The following is a 24,678-nucleotide window of genomic DNA, read 5'->3' on the forward strand; positions in this document are numbered from 1 at the left end:
TCATTAATACGTTGTTTTGTTTACTCCTCGTCCACTGTCTTCTCGATCTTCGAAATATCAGACATTGAATGACTGTGATAGATTACTCATCAACCAATGTCTATTCTGTTATTTTTAGAGTCAGAGGGGGCAGAGGGCGGGCAGGGAGGCGGGTCATGATCGTTTTTTCATCTTTGTATTTGACTTTTGTACTTTCAATAAAAAAAATAAAAACAAAAAAAAGTAATGTGCTTTTGAACATTTGTTAATGTGGTAGAAACAAAACTAAAAATAACCACTTTAGCCTTTGTTTTTTCCAGTGAATCTTTGGTATTTTTCCAGTCATACACCACATGCAACAGTTCCTGTACACTACCACCATCAGCCCCCTGCTGGCCATCCACAGATGTCCTGGGGCCAAGTCCTGCATCAAACCCTTTGAAGGCAGTCAACCCCCACTGCCAACGACCATTGCCAGTGCATAGCAGGGGTGGATTTCAACTCTTGACTTTTGACCAGGCTCAGCTCACAACCTTCCAAAGAAGCCAACCCTTGTGCAGTGGGGGCTGGCTTCACCCCCTGCATCCATCTTGCAGCATGCAGTCAGGCCCTGCTGCACATGTATGTATTATGATTAGGGCTCCCAGTTTTATGGTATTTATTTTTTTGCCATTTTCGTCTGTGTTTATCCATATTTATGTTTTGCTAATTTTATCTGTATTTATCCATATTTATTATGGGTTTTGTGGAAAAACTAATCTGAAATGAGTATATTTCCACATTTATTTAACCAATAAATATGCACACATGCTTGAATGTCTGCCATGTTTCTGTGCTGTGAACACCTGCAGAAGATACATAAGTGCACTTATATGACAATATGCAAATTTCAGTATCAACCTTGTGCATAGCTACTGCTGTTAAAGACTCATTAATAAAATTGCTTTCTTTTTTAACCTCCTTATCTATCTATCCATATATCTATTGGCCTGGCAGTCATGACCGACAGTATTTGGAATTACTCAAAAAGCAACCCAATTTACGTTTTTATCCACATTTAAAAATAAATACAGACAAGAAAATGTATGTTTTCTGCCTGCTTTTATCTGTAAAAATCAGCAACAACATAGAACAGGGAGCCTGAATTATGATATATGTATTTAACTTTGCATATATTTATGCTGAACTATATAACCATGTTCTACTTCATTAACTTTGTTGGCTGCTTGTGTAAAGGGGTTAATGAAATAAAGGACAGGGCTGGAAGAGGGTGTGAGAGGTGAGCAGTCAGTCATAGAGCAGATGCACATTACTTATTGCTTACTCTGTCCAACTCTAGTGCCTGGTCTTTCATTCTTTTCTGTCCAGCCGCTATAGCACCTGCGAGATTGCCTTAGGTAGTTCAGCAAAGGTTAGGGGAGCATTAGGACAAGGTGGTCCACTCGATGGTCCATGAAACAGAATACAAAAATGACCATCTACTCACCATAAACTGGGTCCGAATCATTGACCGCGACAACAGTGAGAGTGCGCCTCGCCGCAAAGGCGCTGTGTCGTTTCAGCCAGCACTGCAGGCAGATGAGGACCAGGCAACAGAAGATGAGAAGCAGAAGGAGCAGCAAGCAGAACCTGGAAGACAAGAGAGAATCAACAGCAACACATTGAGGAAGAAAACCCTCAAGCACAAAATCAACAGCAACACTTTGAGGAAGAAAACCCTCAAGCACAAAATCAACAGCAATACTTTGAGGAAGAAAACCCTCATTTTGAGGAAGAAAACCCTCAAGCACAAAATCAACAGTAACACTTTGAGGAAGAAAACCCTCAAGCACAAAATCAACAGTAACACTTTAATCAACAGCAACACTTTGAGGAAGAAAACCCTCAAGCACAAAATCAACAGCAACACTTTGAGGAAGAAAACCCTCAAGCACAAAATCAACAGTAACACTTTAATCAACAGCAACACTTTGAGGAAGAAAACCCTCAAGCACAAAATCAACAGTAACACTTTAATCAACAGCAACACTTCGAGGAAGAAAACCCTCAAGCACAAAATCAACAGCAACACTTTGAGGAAGAAAACCCTCAAGCACAAAGTCAACAGTAACACTTTAATCAACAGCATCACTTTGAGGAAGAAAACCCTCAAGCACAAAATCAACAGTAACACTTTAATCAACAGCAACACTTTGAGGAAGAAAACCCTCATTTTGAGGAAGAAAACCCTCAAGCAAAAAATCAACAGCAACACTTTGAGGAAGAAAACCCTCATTTTGAGGAAGAAAACCCTCAAGCACAAAATCAACAGCAACACTTTGAGGAAGAAAACCCTCAAGCACAAAATCAACAGCAACACTTTAATCAACAGCAACACTTTGAGGAAGAAAACCCTCAAGCACAAGAGATGGACAGAGCCACAGAAGCGCAACACTGTAACATGATAATCATCAGCTGAGGCTAAAGTGAACCTGAAGAGGAGGAAAAGGGGAATGAGCAACAGATAAAGCATGCTGAATCCGAAATACTAGATAGGATCAATCACAAACTACAGCCACAGCCAGCACAACCCAAAACATATACGAGTAATACCAAAAAACAAGCTTATGAAGTCGAACGAACAAACAGCGATAGCAGAAATGTGCAAGCAGTCACAAACAACAACTCAAGGTAGAAGCAATCATACATAACAAATATATCAACCAGAAACTGAAAAACAAGCTAGAATCAATGACAAATAACCAATCATGCAGGTAGAATAATAAACATAAGTGGGAATTTCACACAACATGTACACTAGAAAGTACCTCTGACAGAAGTAACTACAACAAACAGGAAACCTAGAATTTGAGCGAGAATTACAAATAACAGGTATAGTAAGCTGAATGGTAGAGCCAGGTGTGTAAAGCTTTTTTACATTCACAAAAGGTCCTATTTGCAAAAATCTGGTGGTTTGTGGCGGGAAAAAGGGTTTTTGGTCCCTATGAAATCCAAATTGCGATATGGAAACATATTACTGAATTGCAATTTGGGTTTGCGACTTAATACAAAATTTGTTTGTTTAGGGCGTCCCTTCCCAATACGATTTAGAATTGGATATATTAATGTTTTGTAACCGAATTCTGACCTCACAACTTTCACGCTTTCCATTTACACTAATGTCGTGATCAGCTACTCATAAACAGGAAAAGGTCCCCATAGGACCCCTTCTCCTATGAGAATTTAGAAAAAATATTCTTTTAAGTAGACATTAGTCACGAGGACCCTATCTATTTTTTCAAAGCTGTTAGTTACGGTGTACATTTTTTATGCTTCCAGTTTTCCTTTAAGAGAAACAGGTTTAAAAAACATTGCTTTATTTATAAGCAAGCCTGTGATGGCTGTGATTGATAGTGGGTTGCAATTTGCAACCTACCTCATTAATATGTGTCCCACTACGAATCCGGCTTTTAGAAACTGACCTATTAGTACCTAGGACAGTTCACAAAAAAAGAAAGGATTTGGTAAAAGTCAGTGCCGAAATTGCGACCACTTTTACCCAGACTATTCCTTGTACATCTGGCCCTATAAGACTCTAGCTACAATTAATAGCAGGACATATATCAAAGAGAACCAGAATCCGCACATTGACTCGCAGGTAGGAAGACCATGTAAAAGCAAAAAAATAAAATATAGTTACAAATAGTGGACAAGGCCAGCAGAATCTAATACTCGAGGCAGTCATAAGAAACATATGGAGTAAGCACAACCTGAAACTCTCAGTAAAGTCATGCACAAAAGGAACAAGCATTAGCAAATGATTTAGGTTTCACCTATGTGATTAATACAAAGCAGTTTCTTTTTGTAAGGTGTAGCTTGCTGAGTAGTTGTACTATATAAGTTACAGAAAGTCTGTTAAAGAGTTATGACTTTTTCATGTACAAGAAGGCAATATATTGGGCTGTTACTAGTGGAATAGTGCAGGTAAGTAATAGCAATATTTTGAAAAATGAAGTTAAAGAGGAAAATAATAGAATTAATTGATGTAATAGCAATATTATGTGTTTAGAGGTGTTCTGTCAACTTTTGGGACCTGTACCACTGCACCATTCAAACCGTGCCTTTAGTGCCTGCAAGATAGCTGCATTTGTGACTGACTGTAGTAGTAAAGTAGAGCAATATTTGGTGTTTAGAATACTTATGACAACGTTTGGCCCTGTTGCCACTGCACCTATTGCACCATTCAAATCATGACCATATTGCCTGTAAGGTAGCTGCACTTTTGACTGTGTATTTACTGGTAAAATATTGCAATATTTGTTCAGATGTGTTTCTATAGCTTTGGGCTCAGTGTCCTGCGCCTGCTGCACCGTTGAAATAATGACCCTAGTGCCTGCACGGTAACTGCACTTGAGTGCTTATGTAGTAGTTAAATTTAGCATTATTTGTTGCTTAGAGGAGCTCTGACAAATTTTTGCAACCGGTGCTACTGCACCTGCAGCACCCTTAAAATCTTGGCCCAGTGCCTGTAAGGTAACTGCACTTGTAGTGGCCAGTTTTTGAATTAAATATAGCAATACTAGGTGTTTAGTGGGTTGCCTGGAGATCGTGGGCCCGGTGCCACTGCACCTGATGCACCATTCAAATGATGACCCTGTTGCCTGCAAGATAACTGCACTTGTGACTGCCTCTTTAGAAGTAAAATATAGCAATATGTGTTTTTTAGTGGCGTTATGACAACGTTTGGCATCAGTGCCACTGCACCTGCTGCACCCTTTAAATCAAGCCCCTTTCATCTGTAAGGTAAATGCAATTGTGACTGGCTGTTTAGCAGTAAAGTATAGCAATTTTAGGTGTTTAGTGGGGTGCCTAGAGCTGGTCCTGGTGTCACTGCACCAGCTGCACCATTTAAATCATGACCCTGTTGTCTGCAAGGTAACTGCACGTTTACATTTTAGCAATGATCTGGATTTAGTGAAGTATAGCAATTTTAGGTGTTTAGTGGGGTGCCTAGAGCTTTTGACCCTGGTGCCCCGGTGCCACTGCACCCGATGCACCTTTGAAATCAAGTCCCTTTTAACTGAACGGTAACTGCAATTGTGACTGACTGTTTAGTAGTCAAATATAGCAAAATTTGGTGTTTGAGGAGTTCTGACAACTTTTGTGACTGTTGCTACTGCACCTGCTGCACCATTCAAATCAGGACCCTGTTGTCCGCAAGGTAACTGTGCTTGTGGCTGCCTGTTTAGTAGTAAAAGATAGCATAGCTCTTGTATATTAACTTTATATTTAATGTGCAATGTTTATTACAACAGGTAGAATTTGATTTCAATTACCAAATAGATTAAGATGAAAAATCAATCCGATAATGCCTACAAAGTGCAACGAAAGGTACCGAGGCATGAATAGGAAATGTCACAAATGTTCCAAGGCCAAAGCATCTGCTTTACACAACTAAGTATTCACAAGCCTTCCAGCACACTGTTGGAAGCTGTCTGCCTTTTCCGTGGGAAGAGATCTTATCTGCACAGTGAATGGGGCTTAAACAGTGTGAACAGCTTCAGTAGAATTATCATAAATGCGTGCAGCCAGGGGAAGTTAACAAAACAAAGTTCCACACAAAAGTGAATGAAGAAAGTAATTCGACTTTGGGAACTAATACGAGCTCCCTTTTAATATATATTAAATACAAGAAATTTCACAAGCACAACTCAAGCGCTGTATAGGAGAAACTTCAAAACAAGCAGAACCTAAAACATATCAATCACAGACAAGAAGAAAAGAGATAGGAACCTGAAACCCAATGTCAGGTTGTATGTCAGAAAAATATTCACAAAACTATATTATGACAGAAATATGGTGTCCTACATGTGAAACACACAGTTTAAAAGCAGCTGGAACATCAAAAACGAACTGGATGACAAAAAGCCCTGGCAGGGAGCAGTCTGAGGCCAGGATGGCCTTCTGCGGTGCCCAGCACCTGTTATCCTTGCCCGGCACTAACAATGCCACCCTGAATAACTGCGGTGTAGTGTTGCTCAGTCTGTGCAGTGATACGAAGGTGACAGTTACTACTGTATTAACATTAAAAACATATTTTCTGCAGACGGGTGCTGCTATGTAGACTGAACAGTTTCCACCAGGGAAAGTGTTGCAGGGCCACCAGCTGTTCTCACCACACCCATCTGTTCAATATATATATTATCTACTGGCGGTGCCTGTAGGTAGTTATAGTTAGGACATAGTTTCCATAGAAAAAGCATTTTTGTGATTTGCCAATATCTTTAGCTCTGTTTGACGAATCTTCGCAAAATGTTCAAAACAAATAGGGCGCTCCAGTCAGCTTCTGTCTTAAAAGTTTGGGGGTCGTTCATCTAGCGGGGCAGAGAGAAAAGGGGGGGGTCCCAAAACGCGTTTTCTCCATGTTAATTTCCATAGGAAACTTTAGACAAAGCTACAGCCTGAAATACTGAACTGAATTACACCAAATTTGGCAATAGGGTAGCTCTTGCTTCAGAAATCGGTTATTTTTGTTAAATGGTGTACATCCGTTCAGCAGTTCCTGAAAAAAAAAGACATATATTTTGATATCTGGTGACCGCATTGCATTCGCGAACCCTCCAGAGCAGAGCCAACACTCCAAACCAAAAAGTGTTGGCAGGCATCTAGTGACTCTGTTAAACAGAGTCACAAGGAAAAAGGTGGAAAAACAAGATAAGAGGGTAGGGTAGAAACACCCTCACAACCTAGGCCGGCTCAGGGCTAAAAAAAGCATTTTTTATAAAACAATCGGCAGGATTTGCGTAGGGTCCGCGAATCCGGCAGAAAATAAATGAAAAAATACGGTCTCCTGCTCTTCATTTTGTTTAAGCCCCCGGGTGGGCCAGGTCATGGGGCATTGGAATATTTTGATGTGGGGGCCCTGCGGGGCCTCTGTAACCCCGGGGACCACCACCTCCCCGGGGCTTTATTATAAAAAAAATGCATGCAGGGGCTCCTGCCTCCACCATGCAGCCCCGGGGAACACCACCTCTCCGGGGCTTTAATTAACACAGGTGGGTAGCACGCAGCCCCCCCCCCCCAGCCCTGGGGACCTCCACTTCCCTGGAGCTCTGCTTTTATTTAAATATTGTAGTGTGGGGGGCACTAATTAAGAAAAGCTGGGGGTCCGTTGCAGAGCCCTGGCCTCGGGGATCATCACCTCCCCAGGGCTTTACACATGCAGGGAGGGGGTCACGCTGCCCCCCTCCAGGAGCCCTTCATGGCCTTGGGGACCGCCACCCCCCAGGGTTTGCTCCAGCAATGTCCCGGGGGTCCCACCCCTGGGACATTGCAGTTTTGCTATGGCAGGGCGGAAGCACATCTCCCGCCCCATCATTGAAAACTCTGCTTTGCCTCATGGAAGTGATAGCAAGAAAATGGCTCTCGCTTCCATGAAGCAAAGCAGAATTGCATTTGGGCAAAGGGAGCTGCATGTCAGCAGCTCCCTTTGCCCAAAATCAATGCCTGCTCCCACAGGAGGTGGGGAGCCAGCAGGGACCGTAGGGACCTTGGGGCTCCCCGCGGTCCCCAATGAGAGGCCAAGCTCCGAGGGATGGTTGCCCGGGGCCAAAAATGGCCCAGGAGAGTTATTATCACTTTATTTAACTGTACTGCCTCAGTTGGTTGGGGCGCGGGCAGTGCTGGGCTGTTTGGAGCTGGGGGAGGAGTGGTAGCCACTTACTAAGTGTGCTTTACATTTTGACCGGCCGACTCGGGCCGGCGAAACAGTCATGCCCCCTCTTACAAGTTCTCCGCCCGGGCTGCATTACAGCCTGGGTGGAGAACATGCCCAGCCTTCCAGCCCCTACCTAAGCGCTGAACCAGGGCGCTCAGACCAAGGCAGCGTTGTGATTGGTCAGGGGAGTCTGGGAGGTTGTGTGCTTCCTGCTGCCTGGGAGAAGAGAAGAGGACGGAGGAGATGCGGCGGCTAGCTGGCCGCATCCAGGTAAATGTTTTTTTCATTTTATTACCTTCAACGCCGATGCCCATTCGGTAGCAGCCGCTATGGCTGATAATACTCAGAAATATACAGAGCTCTGCCTTCAGTCATGATTAGACTCACTCAGACTTCTGCTTATGATAACACTCATAGCTCGGCTCCGCGCTCCTCATAATAAGCAGACTCCCTCAGAGCTCTGCGTCTGTTGATACACACTCCTTCTCAGAGCTCTGCTTTTGCTAATTTTCAGATCTTCCTAAATATGTGCTCTTAACATTATTCAGAATCAGTCAAAGCTTACACAGAGCACTTCCATTCAGAAGAAAGACTTACTCCGATTTCTTCTTATAGTACTCGCGCTCAACATTCTGGCCTTGATAATACCACGACTTACTTTGCGCTCCGCTTCCAGTAAAGCAGAAGCACTCAGAGGTCAGCTCCTTATCAACTGACTTATAGCTTTATTTGTCATAATATTCAGAGTCACTCAGAGAGCAGCTTCTATTAATATTCACTCATTGCTTAGTTTTTGGTAGTACAGTTTTACTCAGAGCTCTATTTTTAAAGATAGCCAGATTCAATGTTTTGACCTTGGTACTCCCCTAACACTTTCACAGCTCGGCTCCTGGTAGAACAGCTCCATTCCAAGCTTTGCTGTTAATGATACCTGGACTCCCTTGGAGCTGTACTCCTAATTCTACAATAACTCAAAGCGGAACTCCTGATAACGCACACAATCAGATTTGTACTTTTGATTGCACTCTCACTGATAGCTCTGTTCCAGATAAGTAAAACTCAACCAGAGATCAGCTCCTGACAACCAAAGGCTCCATAAAGAGTCCACTTTTAAAGCAGAGATACTCCGAGCAAGCCTAATGCTGTGCCCTGCTGACTCCTGCTGGCTGACTGTGGTGCAAATTGATGGGAGTTGTGTCCTGTCATGCTTACCTCGGTGGTGCCGTCACAAAGCAGAAATCTCCAAGAACAAAGAGGTTGCCAGCCTCGACCCCACCATGAGTTGGTACATTCAAAGGCCAAGGTGAGACCATCGTCCAGGCTCCATTCTTGGCCATCTGCGCTAGGAAGTGACGTGTAACTTAGTCTGCCTTTTACCAACCTAACACGGAATTCCAAATATCTCACCCAACAGGGACAAGTTTAGGTGAGTTATAATTAGGGGTGCGCAGAACCCGGTGAGTTAGACAAACACTCAATAAGACTCCGCAGAGTTCCGTCAATGGGCAGAAATCTGCATGTTGCACTACTTGCACTGCAATTTAGTGCCAGTAGCGCAAGCAGCAATAACAAATCTGCGCAAACAGCACCATGCTTTGTGCAAGAGGGCGCAGTGATTTGAGATGATTTTGCTTCTGCTCGAGTAGAAAATCTACTTGAGCGACAACAAATCTACTCAAGAAGCAGCAAATCCACTCGAGAAGCAGCAAATCTACTCGAGAAGCAGCTAATATACTCGAGCAATAACAAAATCTCCTCAAGAAGCAGCAAATCTACTTGAGCAACAAATCTACTCGAGAAGCAGCCAATCTACTCGAGAAGCAGCTAATATACTCGAGCAATAACAAAATCTCCTCAAGAAGCAGCAAATCTACTTGAGCAACAACAAATCTACTTGAGAAGCAGCAAATCTACTCGAGAAGCATCAAATCTACTTAAGCAACAACAAATCTACTCGAGAAGCAGCAAATCTACTCGAGCGACAACAAATCTAATCGAGAAGCAGAAAATCTACTCGAGAAGCAGCAAATCTACTCGAGAAGCAGCAAATCTACTCGAGAAGCAGCCCTCAAAAGAGGATGGCGACAGGGGACACCAAATCCAGCTTGCATGTGAGCCTCGCAGGAAAAAAATCTGGCATGCAGAGATTAGTGTATTCCGGCTGAACACAAAGTCGTCAAATTCTACCAGTTGCACAGGCGCAATGACACATTTCCCCCTCCCCTAGTTGTGATACATGTGTTTTGATCTGTTTGTGTAAACTTGTACCAGGTATCTATCCTTGAGTTTGCTGTATCTCTAATCTACTTAAAAGAACATTTGAAAGCTTAATTCAACTGGGGGAGTACGGTTTTTGTTACAGAGTATTCTTGAAAAAAGAGTTTGTCAAATTTTCCTCACCTTGTTTTCCTTATAAGTAAACAACGCAGTAAGACACATAGATAGTGATGTCAATGATGGCAAGAGAGACCTGGCCCTCCCATTTGCTGATGACTCTGTTTTATATCTAAGGCGCCTTTTGGGCTTCAACGATTACTTGAAAGATTTGCACGTTTTTGTAGTGAAAGAGATATGGAATTTAATAGCAATTAAATCAGATATATGGTATTCAATCCTAACAAGGCCCAAAGATTCCAATAAAAGTGGGAATACATGAGATTGAGTGTGCCAATTAATTTGAATATTTGGGATTTAAGCTAATTCCCAAACTGTCTTATTTGCCCCAGGCACAATAAAGTGAAAATACCCTCTCACCCGAATATTAGCAGCAGCAGCACAGCACCACCAGGCAGGTCTCATTCTCATGAGGGGAAGGCACCAGCACAAAATATGTTACCACTCAACACAACTTTCCTATTGTAAGGAATTGTTGAAGCTGGGGCGCAGGGTCTTCATGGGTCAGTCTGGGGGCCACTCGAGTAGGAGCTAAGTTCTTTATTTCCTGTTAGGCCCTTAGGTTACAGCATCAGCAGGTGGGTCCTGTCGGGCTCCAATTTGCCTTCAACTACCCCCTCACCCAGCTTCCACTCCACACCACACCACACACCAACATTCTAGTAGTCAAGTCAAATAATTTATATAGCGCGCTACATACCCAGAGGGTCTCAAGGCGCTAGAAGAAGGGTGAGGAATTACTAGTCGAATATCCAAGTTTTAAGTTGCTTTCTGAATGCTAGGTCAGTATTGAAGACAATAGCTCCGACATACAGGGGCATATGAGTTAAAAAAAATACATCCAGAATTGTATCCCAAAAAGAGTTCAATCTTTAAAGCAGCATTGTTCAAAGAGGACTTCCATTTTTGAAGTATGTTGTATACTCACCACACATACCACACACTGAAGTGTTCGTCATTGTACCCGACACACCTGTGGAGACCAAGGGAAACAGCATTTAATACACAAATACACAGACCAGAGGAAAAAGACACAACAGTCCAGTAAGAGTGAGTGTCAAAAGCTTAAAACTTACGTTTCGCTATCACTACACCGCGGGTCAGAGAACGCCACCTGCAGGGTTGGAAATACATAGAGCGGCAGAGGGTTACTGGAATACGTTTAATAGGATGAAATATATATCACATATGTGTCTACCACTGGGTGCAGACAATGGTTATTCAGACGTCATTTAAAAAGCAGATTAAACTGCATGAAAACAGCACTGTTAATAACATTGCATATACTCCAGGTGTTTCAGCAGCTCAGGGACTGACCTCCCTGCTATAACAGAACACCTCGCTGCTGTCTCTGACAGCAGGCCTCAAGTCACAACTCAACTGTAATAGCTTCTTACAGCTGAGTAACTATGTCATTTTGTCGTTACATGTGAGTAGGGTGTCACAAGGCGCCTGTAAAAAGGAAATTAGAGACGGGCTTCTATCCAGGGATAGCTGGTTCCCATGCATTATAAGGAAATTAGAGACAGACTTTGATACTGGAATAGGAGGGCCTCGTGTATTGTAAGTGAGCTTAAATTAGCATCATACAGGAGTGTCCAGGGGGTGAATATGATGCATGTGACATCAAGCAGGGGTCTCCAATGTCAGTCCTGGGGAGCCGGATCCATGCCAGATTTTTAGGATATCCACATTTAGAAAAAAATAGTTATTTTAAAAATCTGGCATGGATCCGCCCCCAAGGACCAACATTAGAGAACCCTGTGAGGAGTGAGTTGGGGTCTAGAAATGGTTTATTTATGAGGACTTGTTTGAAGGTGGCTGGATCTGTGGCGGGTCTTTGAGTGAGGGTTGAGCGGCCTCTAATCGACTCAATATTACTTGGGTATGGAAAATGAGTTGTGGGCGTAGGGAGCGGCGAGCCATTCTGAGCCCAAAGGAAGATATTACTTATGAGAAATAAGGGTGAGGATCATGGACAGACTTAGGCTCAGGATGGAGCTCTTGCAGAGAGAGGCAGTAAAGAAGCGAGCTGGATATGAGGTGGGCGAGCAGGGAATGGGGTTGGAAGTTCTGGCAGGGGATTGGACAACGCGGCTGTAATCCTCGAGCTTCAGTTGGTCCACTATGGTCTCAGCAGACCCAGAGCCAGAAGTATATGTTTACAGGGGCATGGCCCTGAGCTGTGTCCATACATTAGAAGAAAATAGATTGTAGAGAAAATGTATAGTATGAAAGGTTATAAAAGCACACAATGCTTGTTGGTGCTTTTTTTATTATTCGTGTGATTGGTGGTACTACTAAATATCGCCCCCACTCACCCCCCCCCCCTCCCCCCAGAATACCGCTGTGCAACAATATCAAGGACAGAATATCTAAAGGTAAGTGCACCTAGGGAAGTATAGATTTAGATTTACCATTCTTAACTCCACATCTACATACATTGAATATATAATGTCAGTAGACCTGCAATTTTCTAAACTATAAAAGCATTGTGAAAAGCAAAGCTTATGAAGTTTTTTGTTGTTTTTTTAAACAAATAGGCTGGCCTCAGCTCAGACCCTGCATCCCACAGCTCTCACCTGAGGGGGCGGTTGCCCAGCCTTCACACTCAACATTTTTAGGTCTCACCTCTCAATGCACATGCACATTGAGCAGAGCAAGACTATAAAGCTTTAATCAGACTTTACCCAACTGGCGATTTGGTGCTGTGCCCGTGCGGTTTTAGGTCAATGCGCAAGCGCATTGACCTAAAATGCACGTGCACAGCACCAAATCGCTGTCTGTTCCCTCAGCCGCACTCCTCCCACACCCCCGCTCCGCCCCCTCCCCTGCCTGCTGTGTCGCATTTCTCCTCCCCCCTCCCCAAAACAATGCCCTCCGTCTTGGCTCGCTGTTTTTAACCTCATTCCCTCCCGCACGTACTCTCTGCTGTCTTCTCATCAGTATGGTATTTATGTTTTTCTTTATCCACTGTTGCAGGTTCCATGTATTTCTCTTATGCTTTCCGTTCCTCTTAATGTCGTACCTCATTTTCCCTCCTGTTTTTCATCTATCTCTTTAATACCTCCGTCTCAGTCCACTTTTTTTTGCATCACATTTCCTTTGTTTGTCCTTTTCTCGCTTCTTTCTCTAATTCTGGTGCTTGCACGCGCCCTTAACACTTTCGCTCTTGCCTCCCAATCTTTTTTGTGTCCTAATCTATGCTTAATCATTTTACCTCGCTCTTATTTCCCTCTCCTTCTCTTTTGTCTCGTGCCTGCTCCATTCTCTCTCCTCTTCCTGGTACTGCTTCTTCACCTTCTCTACCTTCAGATCCCTCTTCACAGTGTTGTAAACGTATGCAGGAGCCCCTTCCAGCACTTACCCATCTTTCCATCGCGTTCACACATGGAGTTTGTAGTACTTTTCTGTGCGGAAATGCGGTAGTAGTGATACAGAGAAGTAGCTACTGTGCTGTGCTCGGATCTGGGTTTCTTCAGTGTGTTTGCTGATGAATGGAATGTAAAACACAAAAAAAGACCGAGCAAAACATGTTTGTTCTTGTTGCTGCCATTAGCTCAAGTACATGTTTATTTTATAAGTGATATCTCAGGCATTACTCTATTTGTATTTAAGACTACAGTTCTCGAAAAACACATAAAATGGACTTCAATGGTTATCTTCCCTGTTTATTAAGTGGTGAAGTTTGTTTTTACTATGAAATTAGAATGGGAATAAGGAATGCCTTGTAATGATATATTGTTCATAAATCAGAACCAGGACCTCCTGTTGTACGATATTTGTCGTCATGCAACATTTCAGGCCTCTGTGGGAACAATGGACATGATTTGTTCTCTTGTATTTGCATATATATGACATGATTATGTATAGTTATGAGAAAATCAAGAAAAGATGGTGGCAAAAAAAAAAAGACGACATGGGCCACATTCACAACCAGTTCCTACACTGGAAAAGTTTTGTATGGCTAAATACATATGACAATGATGTACAGAAAAGCATTGTCATTGTGATAACGTTTGAATCATATGGTTAAATGGTCAAAAACAAAAATTCATTGAAAGTTTTTTTTAAGTAGGTAGTCTTCTTCAAAAGCAACAAATAATCACTCTGCATGGCAAGAATCTCAGGTCCTAACTACGCAAATGATGGTCCAGGGTTATCGCCATCTACAGTTTTTAGGGTTGCTTGGCAGGACAATCATGAAAAACATTCAAAATTTACATTGAAAAAAGTGTGTGTTGGTACAGAGATGTGGCCTAACGACCAGAGCTGCCATCTAAGTCACGTACATACAAAACATGTTGCATTACAAATGGTATAGGTGTCACATTCGCAAAAGTTATAACTATTGGCATTGTAAATGACAAAGCTATCAATTTAGCTATTTTAAAAACCAACACATAAATAAAATATTTGTCATTTACAAGACCAATAGCTCCAACTTTTCTAATGCGAGACCTATTGCATTTCCAATGCTTGTTTTGCTAGGGGGTGCCGTGCCTGGAACATTCCACATCTGGAAATCTACACATGTGGATGGCTAATATGAATAAAACTTACCTCAAGTAAAGTTAGGAAACTTAATGTGCTTCACGTGGAGTTTCCTAATTCTGCCCAACTTCATAAGTGATGTTTTAATATAACTTGCCGCTAGTTTAAAATAAATTTACAGAGAGCTTGGAGCATATTCATCAAGAGTAACTTGGGGATATAATGGTAAACAATGTGTTTTAAACATTTTAGGGCTGCAACAATTGGGAGAGCTAAAAAGAATTTAAATGTCAAGGTACATGGATGTTGGGAAGGTCCCACAATGAATTTCAGTATGTGTAGTGACAAAAGATGGATAGTTAAATTACATTTGATCAAAAGCTCTCGTCAAAACCGCGTGGACTTGAGCAGGGCTTCGACATTGGCAAACACCCCTCACAATTACAAGCAAGTTGTGCAAAAGGTGCAGTATAAAAGGAAACCTTTGTCAGACATTGCCAACAAGAGAGGTAGGTATGTTATAGGACAGGTGATTGTGTGAGCGCCGGATGGGTCATTTCAGGTCTGTGGCCTGTCTGAGGTCACTTGCTCCATTTTCAGCTATAGGAGCCGTAGATGGGCAGTCGGCGGCTCTGCCTCACAGGCTCTGAGTGGTGGTTTCACGGTTTGTATCTAGGATCGCGCTCTGTGATAACCTCTCTTATAGATGCTGCGTGTGCGGTACCTACAATTTGGATGCTAGGGTGGTCAGGGATGGTGTGGCTTACGTGGATCCCAATGTCATTTTTTTTCCAGAATATCCTGCAAACATGAAACTTTGGCCAAATCGCAGATTTTCCTCGTATATCTGCGAAGGAAAATTCCAAACCTGTGAAGATCCAGAAAATTCCTACCACTCAGCTTTCCCACACTTCTTACAATAAAACGGTACCCGAAATGTTGACTAAATACTATGCATTTAGTACATTAATTTAATAGGACCTCAGAACAGAAATTTATTTTCTATAACCATTAATTAGATAAAGATAAATCAGGATTTCAAAAAGCCAATAAATTACAAAAAGCAGATCCATAATAGACTTTAATGGAGCTCAGAGCTCGCATCTATTGCAGGGTTCAATTCAGGGCTGGCTTTAGGGAGGTGCGACTGGTGCAGCCGCACCTGGCACTGATCTCTGGAGCAGGGAGGGGTGCTGGGTTTAGAACTAATATTAAATAATTACAGGTTTAAAAGCACCTGCTGAAGAGTTCCTTGTGTGTCCAGCAGTTTTCAGGCAACAATAAAATGTCAAGATAATTCTGTTGATTAATGTTCCTACTGAAGAGAGATGGAGTTTTTTCTAGTGGCAGTTTTGACTGTAGCGCAGTTGGTTATTGTGCCTGTTGTGGAGAATGTGTGCCATGCAGCTCACAAAACTCTTTTTTTATGTGAACATCTTAGTAGGTTGATGCTGTGGCAAAGATATCCCTTTGTTATTTGCAGTTCATCATTTAACATCCTAATATAGCACAGTGAGCTATAAACTGTCATCAAAGAGCTGCATGAAGCGTGCATAGCATAAGTAGAACATTGTGGGGCAGATTTACAAGCCCCTTGTGACACATTTACGCCACTGTTGCGTCACTCCTGTGACGCAGTGGCGGCGTAAACCATGCGCCATGTTGCACCTTATTTACAAAGTGACGCATCTAGGGGAGATGCGCCACATTAAACCTGCGTCAGGTTTAATGTATGCAGGGGGGGGGGGGCGTTCCATTGGAAAAAGCCTCGGAAAAGTGACGCAGTGAAATCTACAAGATTTCACGGAGTCACCTTTCCGACGCCGCTGCGTCAAAACCCTGCGCCTGCTTGAAGCAGGCCTAAGGCGTGAAGCAGCATGTTAGGTATGGGGAGCCCCTGAGCATTGCTGGAGTTGCGTCGCTCTTGCGTCATGACTCCAGCAATGTGCCGCCCTTACGCCATCAGATGCGACACGCATCTGGCGCAGGGATGCTCCAGTCCTTGTAAATCTGACCCTGTGTGTTTTTCCCCCAATCTTTCATTATCCGAATGTTGCTACACAAAAGATTTGTTTGTGTTGAAATCAGGCGCGGTGCGTCCATTGGGGCGTGGGGGCGTAGCCCCCCCGCCCGCAGCTACCTTGGCGTCTTTGAACGTAAGTAAATTCAGTTTACTTAAGTTCAAAAACGCCGAGGGAGAACTGACAATCATGTCAGTCAGCATGACGTCGGTGGCGTCATGTTGACTGACATGATTGTCAGACCAGTGTGGGGCAACAGGCAGCAGCACAACACAAGTGCGCATGAGTGGGGACGGAGGGCGAATTTTCGCACCGTGCCCACTCATGCGCACTTGTGTTTTCAATTGTTTGCGCATGTCCATAGGCAGGCGGCGGGCGAAGAATAACCGTGCCCTACGAGCGCCAGGATTGGTGAGAGGGGCTGCCATTCCAGTGCCTATGTGGCGGGACCGGCTGTGGTAAGTAAGTTTTCCTGTTTATATTTTGTTTAACTCTCCGCTCCCCCCGCGAGCCACGACTGTCTCTGTGTTCCCCTGCATGTGCCCGCCGTTCCCGCTCTGCCTCTCGTCTGACAGCATCAGTAGGTCGTTGTCACAGTTCTGCGCCGATGTCCGAGTGTGAAAGTCAAGTGACCCTGTCCGAAAGGTCGCGTGACACTGTCCCAGTGGCACTGTGCTCCTGCCTGTGAGAAGCAATGTGACTGACTGCGCTGGTGTCAGTGTGTCCCTGTCCGCCATTGCGCCCCTGCTCCGGTGTCCGGTGCTTGACCAGCTGCTAATTAATTACTTCCTGCTCCACTGTCAGTGCGTGGTTTCATTGAGGAGTGACGCAGCAGAAAAGACGAGAGAACTGAGAGAGCGCAAACTGACCTAAATGTATAAGTACATCACACTTACACGTAGTAAGCACAAATCATGAAGAGAAATGCCATGAGTGCTGATAGTACCTGCATCTATATTCTGAAATGTGTAGTTAACTTAGAAATTTAAGTAGAAGTGGAACTAATGCAGAAATGTGTGAAATTATATGACTTTATTAGACGTGATTAATCCTGAATCCATGTCGTGTAGCTGCTAAAATGTAAGATGGCATGCGGTTAAACGTAGAACGTGGTAGGCCTCAGGGCCAGAGATGGAAGGGATGGGGAAGGTGTTTCCTTTGACGACATGGATTGCACTAATGTTTTAGTAATAACGTTAATGGGCTATGATTTATAGATGTGTTTACCGAATGATAGAATAAGAGTATTAACATGCTATTAATTAATGAAGGAGTTGAATGTTATAATCATTATGAGAAATGCTGTAGGCCTGAAAATGTTTATAGACATTGATTTACACGTATTGGTCTGGGCCGAGAAATGTTGCAAACCTTTTTGGAAGTCTATGAGAATTGGGATCTTGGCCGCAGATGTCTGTCTGCAAGAGAAAGGGGGGATCCAATTATAAATGAAATGAATAGAGGTTTGTTCAGGAGAAGGCCCAGACATGGAGGAGGGTTCCGGAATGTTTTAAGGGGTATCAGCGGGCCGGAGAAGAGTCTGAGAAGCAAGGTCAACTCTTACGCACGAGGCCCAACACAAAGCAGCATGGAAAAAGCCAGAAGATACACCACGTGAGGGGCGTCTCACGAGGGGCGTCTCAAATGTTGTTGACTGTTTTGTATTAGGGACAGCACCCCTGGGTGGAGTTAGAGCAGATGCCTGAGGACCCTTTAGAGAGCGGATGGGTAGGCAGAGAGGGGCCTTGACTGGAGAACTGTAGGTTTTCACCAAGAGACTAAGAGTGGGTGACCTCCCTAGGAAGTCACTCACCGCTGACACCTTTTGATAGGTTGGGACTTTGTTAAGTAGGGATACCATCTAGAGCAGGGTAGGGACAGCCTAACCTGTGTTTTTCCTCCAACTTAAATGACGGAGAGATCTCAATACGTGTCTATGCTGATAGCTTTGTTATTCCTAGAACTTGTACTCGTAGTCTTCTTTGCTCGCCTGAGGGTTTTCAGAGAGCACATGTATGTAATTGGGCCCGTGTATCTTGTGAATCTCATTCTGAGATGCCTGTACTTGCAGCTTATTCTGACTATATAATAAATCTTTGAAAGCTAGAAGTTGTCTGTGATCTCTCGGAGCGGAGTCCTTTATTGGGTGAACTAACTTGGTAAGAGATGCACTTTCTTCCCTCAATGACAGGCAACAAAGGTTCAGTCGACCAGATCGGGGTTTAGATCAATAGTGATAAGATATCGATCAAAATCTCGCCCCCGCAGTTGGTAGCAGAGGATGGTTGCCTTCTTGAGGAAGGTGATCTAGGCCAGGTTAGATTACCCCAAGGCCCCTAGAGACCGATGAGCAGAAGAACCGCCCGCCGAAGGAGGTCCGGATGACGTGAGACAGAAAAGCAGCAGTATCGGTCGAGAGTGAGTATAAAGGGTCATGCGTGCTAGATTGCGGTGTTTTTGTATTGTATCTATGTTGTAATGTCTGGCGGAGTTGAATGCCTGTAGAGTGACTGTGGAACAGGTTGTGAGCGCGCGCAACCGGTGGAAAGTTCAAGGAGAGCTTAAGTGGTTCGGGTGTATCGGACATCCAGAGTAATTGTCAACCAGAATGAAGGGGGTCATGAGGTACCATTGATCGCCCGTAGGACCGAGATAGGGGGAACGTAAGTGTGAGTGCGTGAGTAACGGACGCTGGTCGGAAGTTACTGTGTGTGTAAGCAACCTATCAGAGGGACGATAGACATTTCGTCAGTTGTGTTGGCAATTACAGATAGACTGTGGACGTACAGTCGAGGGAAGTGACCGCTTGGTCGGAAGTAGTCATTTTTCGAAGTATGAATGGGACGCATGCATGACCGAGAGAAGAGCGGAGAAAGGAGGGGTGCTGCTGCGAAGCGGAGACGAGTGACGTCACAAAGTGCCGCGCTGGGATTGGCCGGCTGGGAAAAGACCGCGCTGCGATAGGCCAGCTAGCAAAGCCGCGCTAGGATTGGTGGATTGTCATCAGGAAGTAAACAGAGTATTGAGGCTGGAATTTGTGCGTATAATCATGAAGTGTTTTAAATGGTTAAGAGCGGCTTTTAAGAAAGAGAGGCGGGGATCTTATGAAGGGGAAGAAGCCCCGCCGGAGGGTACGCCAGCTCGTTATATGGCGGAAAATGTTGGGTTGCATACAATTTTGTGGATTACAGAGTGGAGTAAGATTACAGAAGGAAATGAGGAACTGACGTTCCCGAAGTACGGGACGTTCAGATTAGAGGTGCTACACCGATTAAAAGCAGTTATGACCGCAACGAGACCCTTGCCTAGACCAACCCAGTTTGAAGCTCTCAATGCATAGATTAGGGCAGCGCACAAGAAGAACTTGAATAGACGACAGGAAAGAGTGAAACGATCGGTAAGAGCAGTGCAGGATGCCAAGTGGGATGCAGATGCTAAAAGATGGAGAGTGCATGATATGGAAGTAAACAAATTGTACCCAGTGTTAGAGGTGCCCGGAAACAAGAGCCCCCTAGAAGAAGATGATGAGAGCGAAACAGAGGACAGCTTGATAAACAGATTATTGACAGATAGGCCACCCCCGTATAACAGAGCAGGGGGAGAAGGCGAGCATAGTGAAAGGGAGGGGGGCAACGAAGGAGAGAATGGACTGCTTCCCAGTTCAGATTGGGATCCCGCTGCAAAGACAGAATTGTCACAGCCTAGTCCGATGCAGCAGGTAGTGGGGAGGTTTGTGGTACAAAGAGTGCCGGAAACGGAGTGTGCCACATCCTACGCACTGCCCGATGCCCTACAAGTACCTGTTACCATAGGTCCTATAGTATCGATTTATGACCCAGAAAGAGCTAGAGGAGAGGAACGGGTACGGAGGGACAGAGAAAGAGCAGAAATGGCAAGGAGGAACGATACGATCAATTCCCCAAGTCAGATGCCGATACCAAGAGAGTGGAGCACCCCGGTACACACAGCAGAGGATCCAGTGGGGGATCCTGGGGGCCATAGATGGCCAGTGGATATGAGGGGATCTGGACGGAAATCCTTTCAGGAGCTAAACGAGTACATGAAGAAGTGGGATGAGGCAGTCGAGGCTCACAAGAGCATCATAGCTGCGGAAGCTGAAAGGGAAAGCCGGGATAGCGGAGCCCGGACTCACTGTGGGGCTGGGGAGAGCAGCCCGGAGTGGGACGGGAGGGAGAAGGGCAGTAGGGGAGTCACCCACTGGGCCCGGAGTGGAGGTAGAACAGACCTGGAAAACGGGGGCCCCGAGAGTGGGGGGGTGTCCCGCCCAATACCCAGTGAAGGAGAGAGGAGAACGCAAGAGTACAGAAACAGCTTTAAGTGTACCCACTGTGTGCCCGGCACCAGAGAACAGAATGGGAGTTGTGAGAGGCCGCGCCACAGTCCCTGTGATGACGGACATGAGCGTAGTCCAGGGAATATGGGCAACCAAGAAGGATCATATCAGATACTGAGTGATACTAGACAGAGAGAGAATGGCGACCGGAGGGAGAATAGCAGAGAGTCCTACTGTGAAAAGAGAGAAGAAAGAGAGAATGGGCAGAGTAAGATTGGGGGTAACAGGCCCGTGTTCCATCACCTTCCAAGATCGGATGGCCGAGCATGGGACCTGGAGAGATGGGAGCAAGGGAGAACACTCCTTAACTCTCCCGAACCCAAACGTAGGGCCCGGAGTTGGGATGGGAGAGAAACTTGTGAACCTCCTTCGAAAGACATATTGCGAGCTGAGATAAAGGCCAAGAGACTCGATGTCGCCAGCTTAAAGTCAGATCTGGATGACATGGTAGACGGTACCCTGCCTCTAGAAAGAATGGAAATGTATGAGCAGGATGAAATACTGTTCATGGCAAAAGACGTTGCCCGAAAGGCAAGAACAATCCATGAGAAGTTAGTCGAACTAGCAGGCAAATATATGGTGGACCTGTCAAGGACCAAGGCATTACAGGGGAACCACAGGCTACATTATTCAGATCGAGACCTAGATGAGAGGAGAACAATAGGATTGAAAACACACATAAGGGAATTGATCACTGGAATAAGGACGTGGAGGGCACTAGATAAATGGGAAGAGAGGTGGTCCAAGAAGGGGACCGTCAGGAGGAGCATCCTTGGTATGACTCCAGGAGGACTGCAAGGAGTAGAGGCATACCCTTTGCGTGAAGTTTCAAATGGGAACTATGTGCACGTCCCATGGAGTAGGGGAGACTTAGCTGCTTTTACCACTTCCTTCCCCAAATTGCGGGAGAACCCAGTGGAGTGGTACAAGCAAGTTGAGAGATTCGTAAAAATCTCAAAAGTCCTATGGATAGATCTGAACACGCTGTTTGACATTGTAGTACCAGGAGATTTGTGGACAGCATGCAAGGTTAGCGCTGAGTGGCCCACAACAGAGCCAGAAAGGGATGCTAAGACTAATGGACCGTCCGAGACCGTAATGGCAAAATACGAGAGAGTGATGACTTGGCTAAAAGACAAAGTGCCAATGCAAGACATAGATTGGGTTAAAATAGATCGAACTAGACAGGAACCCAAAGAGACAGTTCACGAATACTATGAGAGATTGTTGAAGGCGTTTAAACAGTATAGCGGTCTGGATGTAATGGATCCAAAGGACATAGGGCAATTTGTGTCCAAATTCGTCCTGGGTTTGAGACCGGATATTAGTTTAATGATTCAGCAACACTTGATTTGTTGGCAAAATAAACCCTTAGATGAAATCCTGAGATATGCCAGGTACTGCTGCGATGAGATAGACTCCAAGGCAAAGAAACTAAAGGAGAAACTAATGGTGGTACAGATGCAGGCAGCCGGGAAGGGGGGACAGCAGCAACAGCAGCAAGGGACTGGTACTGGGGGAAAGAAACAGTATAGCCAGAACAAGGGCAATGAGGAGAACTCCACCTTCAGACCCAGAATAGACATAGCTGCCTTGAAGAAAACGACTCGGTGCCACCAGTGCAACGAGGTGGGGCATTGGAAACGCGAGTGTCCCTATAACGTTGAAATAGGAGAACAGGAGGTAGAAGAGGAAGAGGTCCCGAGTGCGCCTATAAGAGGGGTAACGCCATACCAGGGAAAGGTGCTCAAAGGGGGGGGTCCCCCCCCCCCCGAGCCCAGTTCCCTCAGCCCCCCGAGTAGGGACTATGGGTAAGACCTATAGACAGATGCCCCTGTTCGTCGGAGGAGAGGAGTGCTATTATGTAGACCCACTAACTGGGCAGAGGGTGGAGAGGGAAGACTGCACCCTCGGGGCAGCTTTGGAGGTGGACCAGAGGGGACCCTATGTTGAGGCCGAAGTGGCAGGGTTCCCCACGACATTTCTAGTGGACACAGGAGCCACTAGATCCACGATCAGATCCGCCGCAGTTCCAGGCTTGCCTATGTCTGGAGAGACCATACAAGTGGTGGGGGTCGCTAACAGGAGAATGACCAGCCCGCTGACTGAGCCCGTGCAGGTGAAAATAGGAAAAAACAGTGATGAGCACCAGTTTGTGGTTTGCGATTCTAGTCCTGTATGTCTGCTAGGAAGAGACCTCTTGTGCAAATTAAATTGCACCATATACTGCACACCACAAGGAGTGGAGGTATTGACTAATGACGATGATGCGGACTTTAAAGTCGCAAATTCAAGAATCTGTGTGGAGCTGTACCCCACTCTGACCGTAGACGAGCTCCCCTGGGATCTGAGAGAGACAGTAGCTCCAGAAGTGTGGGATTTCACTGGGGAAGAGATTGGACTGGTCAAGGGAGTAGACCCAGTGAAAATTGTAGTGAAACCACATGCTGAGTTTCCGAGAACACCACAATATAAATTGACTCCAGAAACAATTGCAGGTATAAAGCCCGTGATCGAGTCCATGATTAAGCAGGGAATACTGAAAGAAATCGTGGGTAGTCCATGTAACTCCCCGATTATGGGTTTGCAGAAACCAAATGGGAAATTCCGGATAGTGCAGGACCTCCGAAAGATTAATAATATTGTTGTTTCGTGTTGTCCAGTGGTACCAAATCCATCAGTGATACTGTTTCAGATTCCATTCCAAGCTGAGTGGTTCACTGTGATTGATCTTTGTCAGGCTTTCTTTTCGATCCCTCTGGACGAAGAAAGCCATTTTCTTTTCGCATTTAAGCTGGAAGGTCGAGTCCTAACATGGTGTCGTATTCCTCAGGGGTATACAGAGAGTCCATCGATCTTCAACCAGCTTCTGAAGAAAAATCTTGAAAGTCTAGTACTGCCCCAGAGGTCAGTTCTGGTACAGTACATAGATGACCTCCTTGTGGCGTCAGAAACAGAAGAAGCTTGCAGGGAGGACTCCATTGCTTTGCTAAATCACCTAGCTGCAAATGGGCACAAGGTGTCCCCGGGAAAATTGCAGTACTGCCTGACAGAAGTGCAGTATTTGGGGCACAGAATTGAGAAGGGCAAACGAAAGGTGTCACCAGACAGAATAGAGGCAATCATGAAGATGAATGCGCCCAAGACACAGAGGGAAGTCAGAATGTTCCTAGGGATGGTGGGGTATTGCCGACAGTGGATCGCAAACTTTTCACTGAAAGCAAAACCCTTGCAGAAACTGACGCATAAGGAGGTGAGCGATCCGGTACCATGGGACAAAGACTGTTTGATGGCGTTCCTACAGCTGAGAGAGGACCTGTGTCGTGCTCCGGCTTTAGGAATGCCTGATTACGATAAACCATTCTTGCTTTATTGTTGTGAGAGAGAGGGTTGTGCACTGTCTGTGTTGGTCCAAATTCATGGGAATGCCCGTAGACCAGTTGCCTACTTCTCAGCTACGTTAGATCCAGTAGCTGCAGCGTTGCCCGGATGTCTCAAATCCGTTGCCGCAACAGGTGTCAGTATTGAGAGATGTGAAAATATAGTTATGGGGCACTCGTTAGAGGTATACGTGCCCCATTCCGTAGAACTGTTAATGACCAGGACCAAAACACAGCATCTGACCAACAGTAGGCTCACGCGCTATGAGCAAGTCATACTTGCTGCGGAGAACGTGACCCTCAGGAGATGCTCTGTTTTGAACCCTGCCACCTTGATGCCACTCCCAAATGACATAGACG

General features: G+C 45.0%; 1 protein-coding gene across 1 annotated transcript in view; it reads right to left on the reverse strand.

The window, feature by feature from the left end:
- TMEM207 (transmembrane protein 207) overlaps positions 1-24,678 on the reverse strand; it is a 125,626-nt gene that overhangs the window by 64,929 nt on the left and 36,019 nt on the right. Inside the window, exons 2-4 of the mRNA XM_086944967.1 lie at positions 11,146-11,183; positions 10,998-11,042; positions 1,466-1,608 (exon numbers count right to left, since the gene is read on the reverse strand). Coding sequence (XP_086801093.1) covers positions 1,466-1,608; positions 10,998-11,042; positions 11,146-11,183 — 226 coding nt within the window. The remainder of the gene's footprint in view (positions 1-1,465; positions 1,609-10,997; positions 11,043-11,145; positions 11,184-24,678) is intronic.

This window comes from Lissotriton vulgaris, chromosome 11 (assembly GCF_964263255.1).
Source record: "Lissotriton vulgaris chromosome 11, aLisVul1.2, whole genome shotgun sequence".
In the NCBI taxonomy this organism is placed as follows: Eukaryota; Metazoa; Chordata; class Amphibia; order Caudata; family Salamandridae; genus Lissotriton; species Lissotriton vulgaris.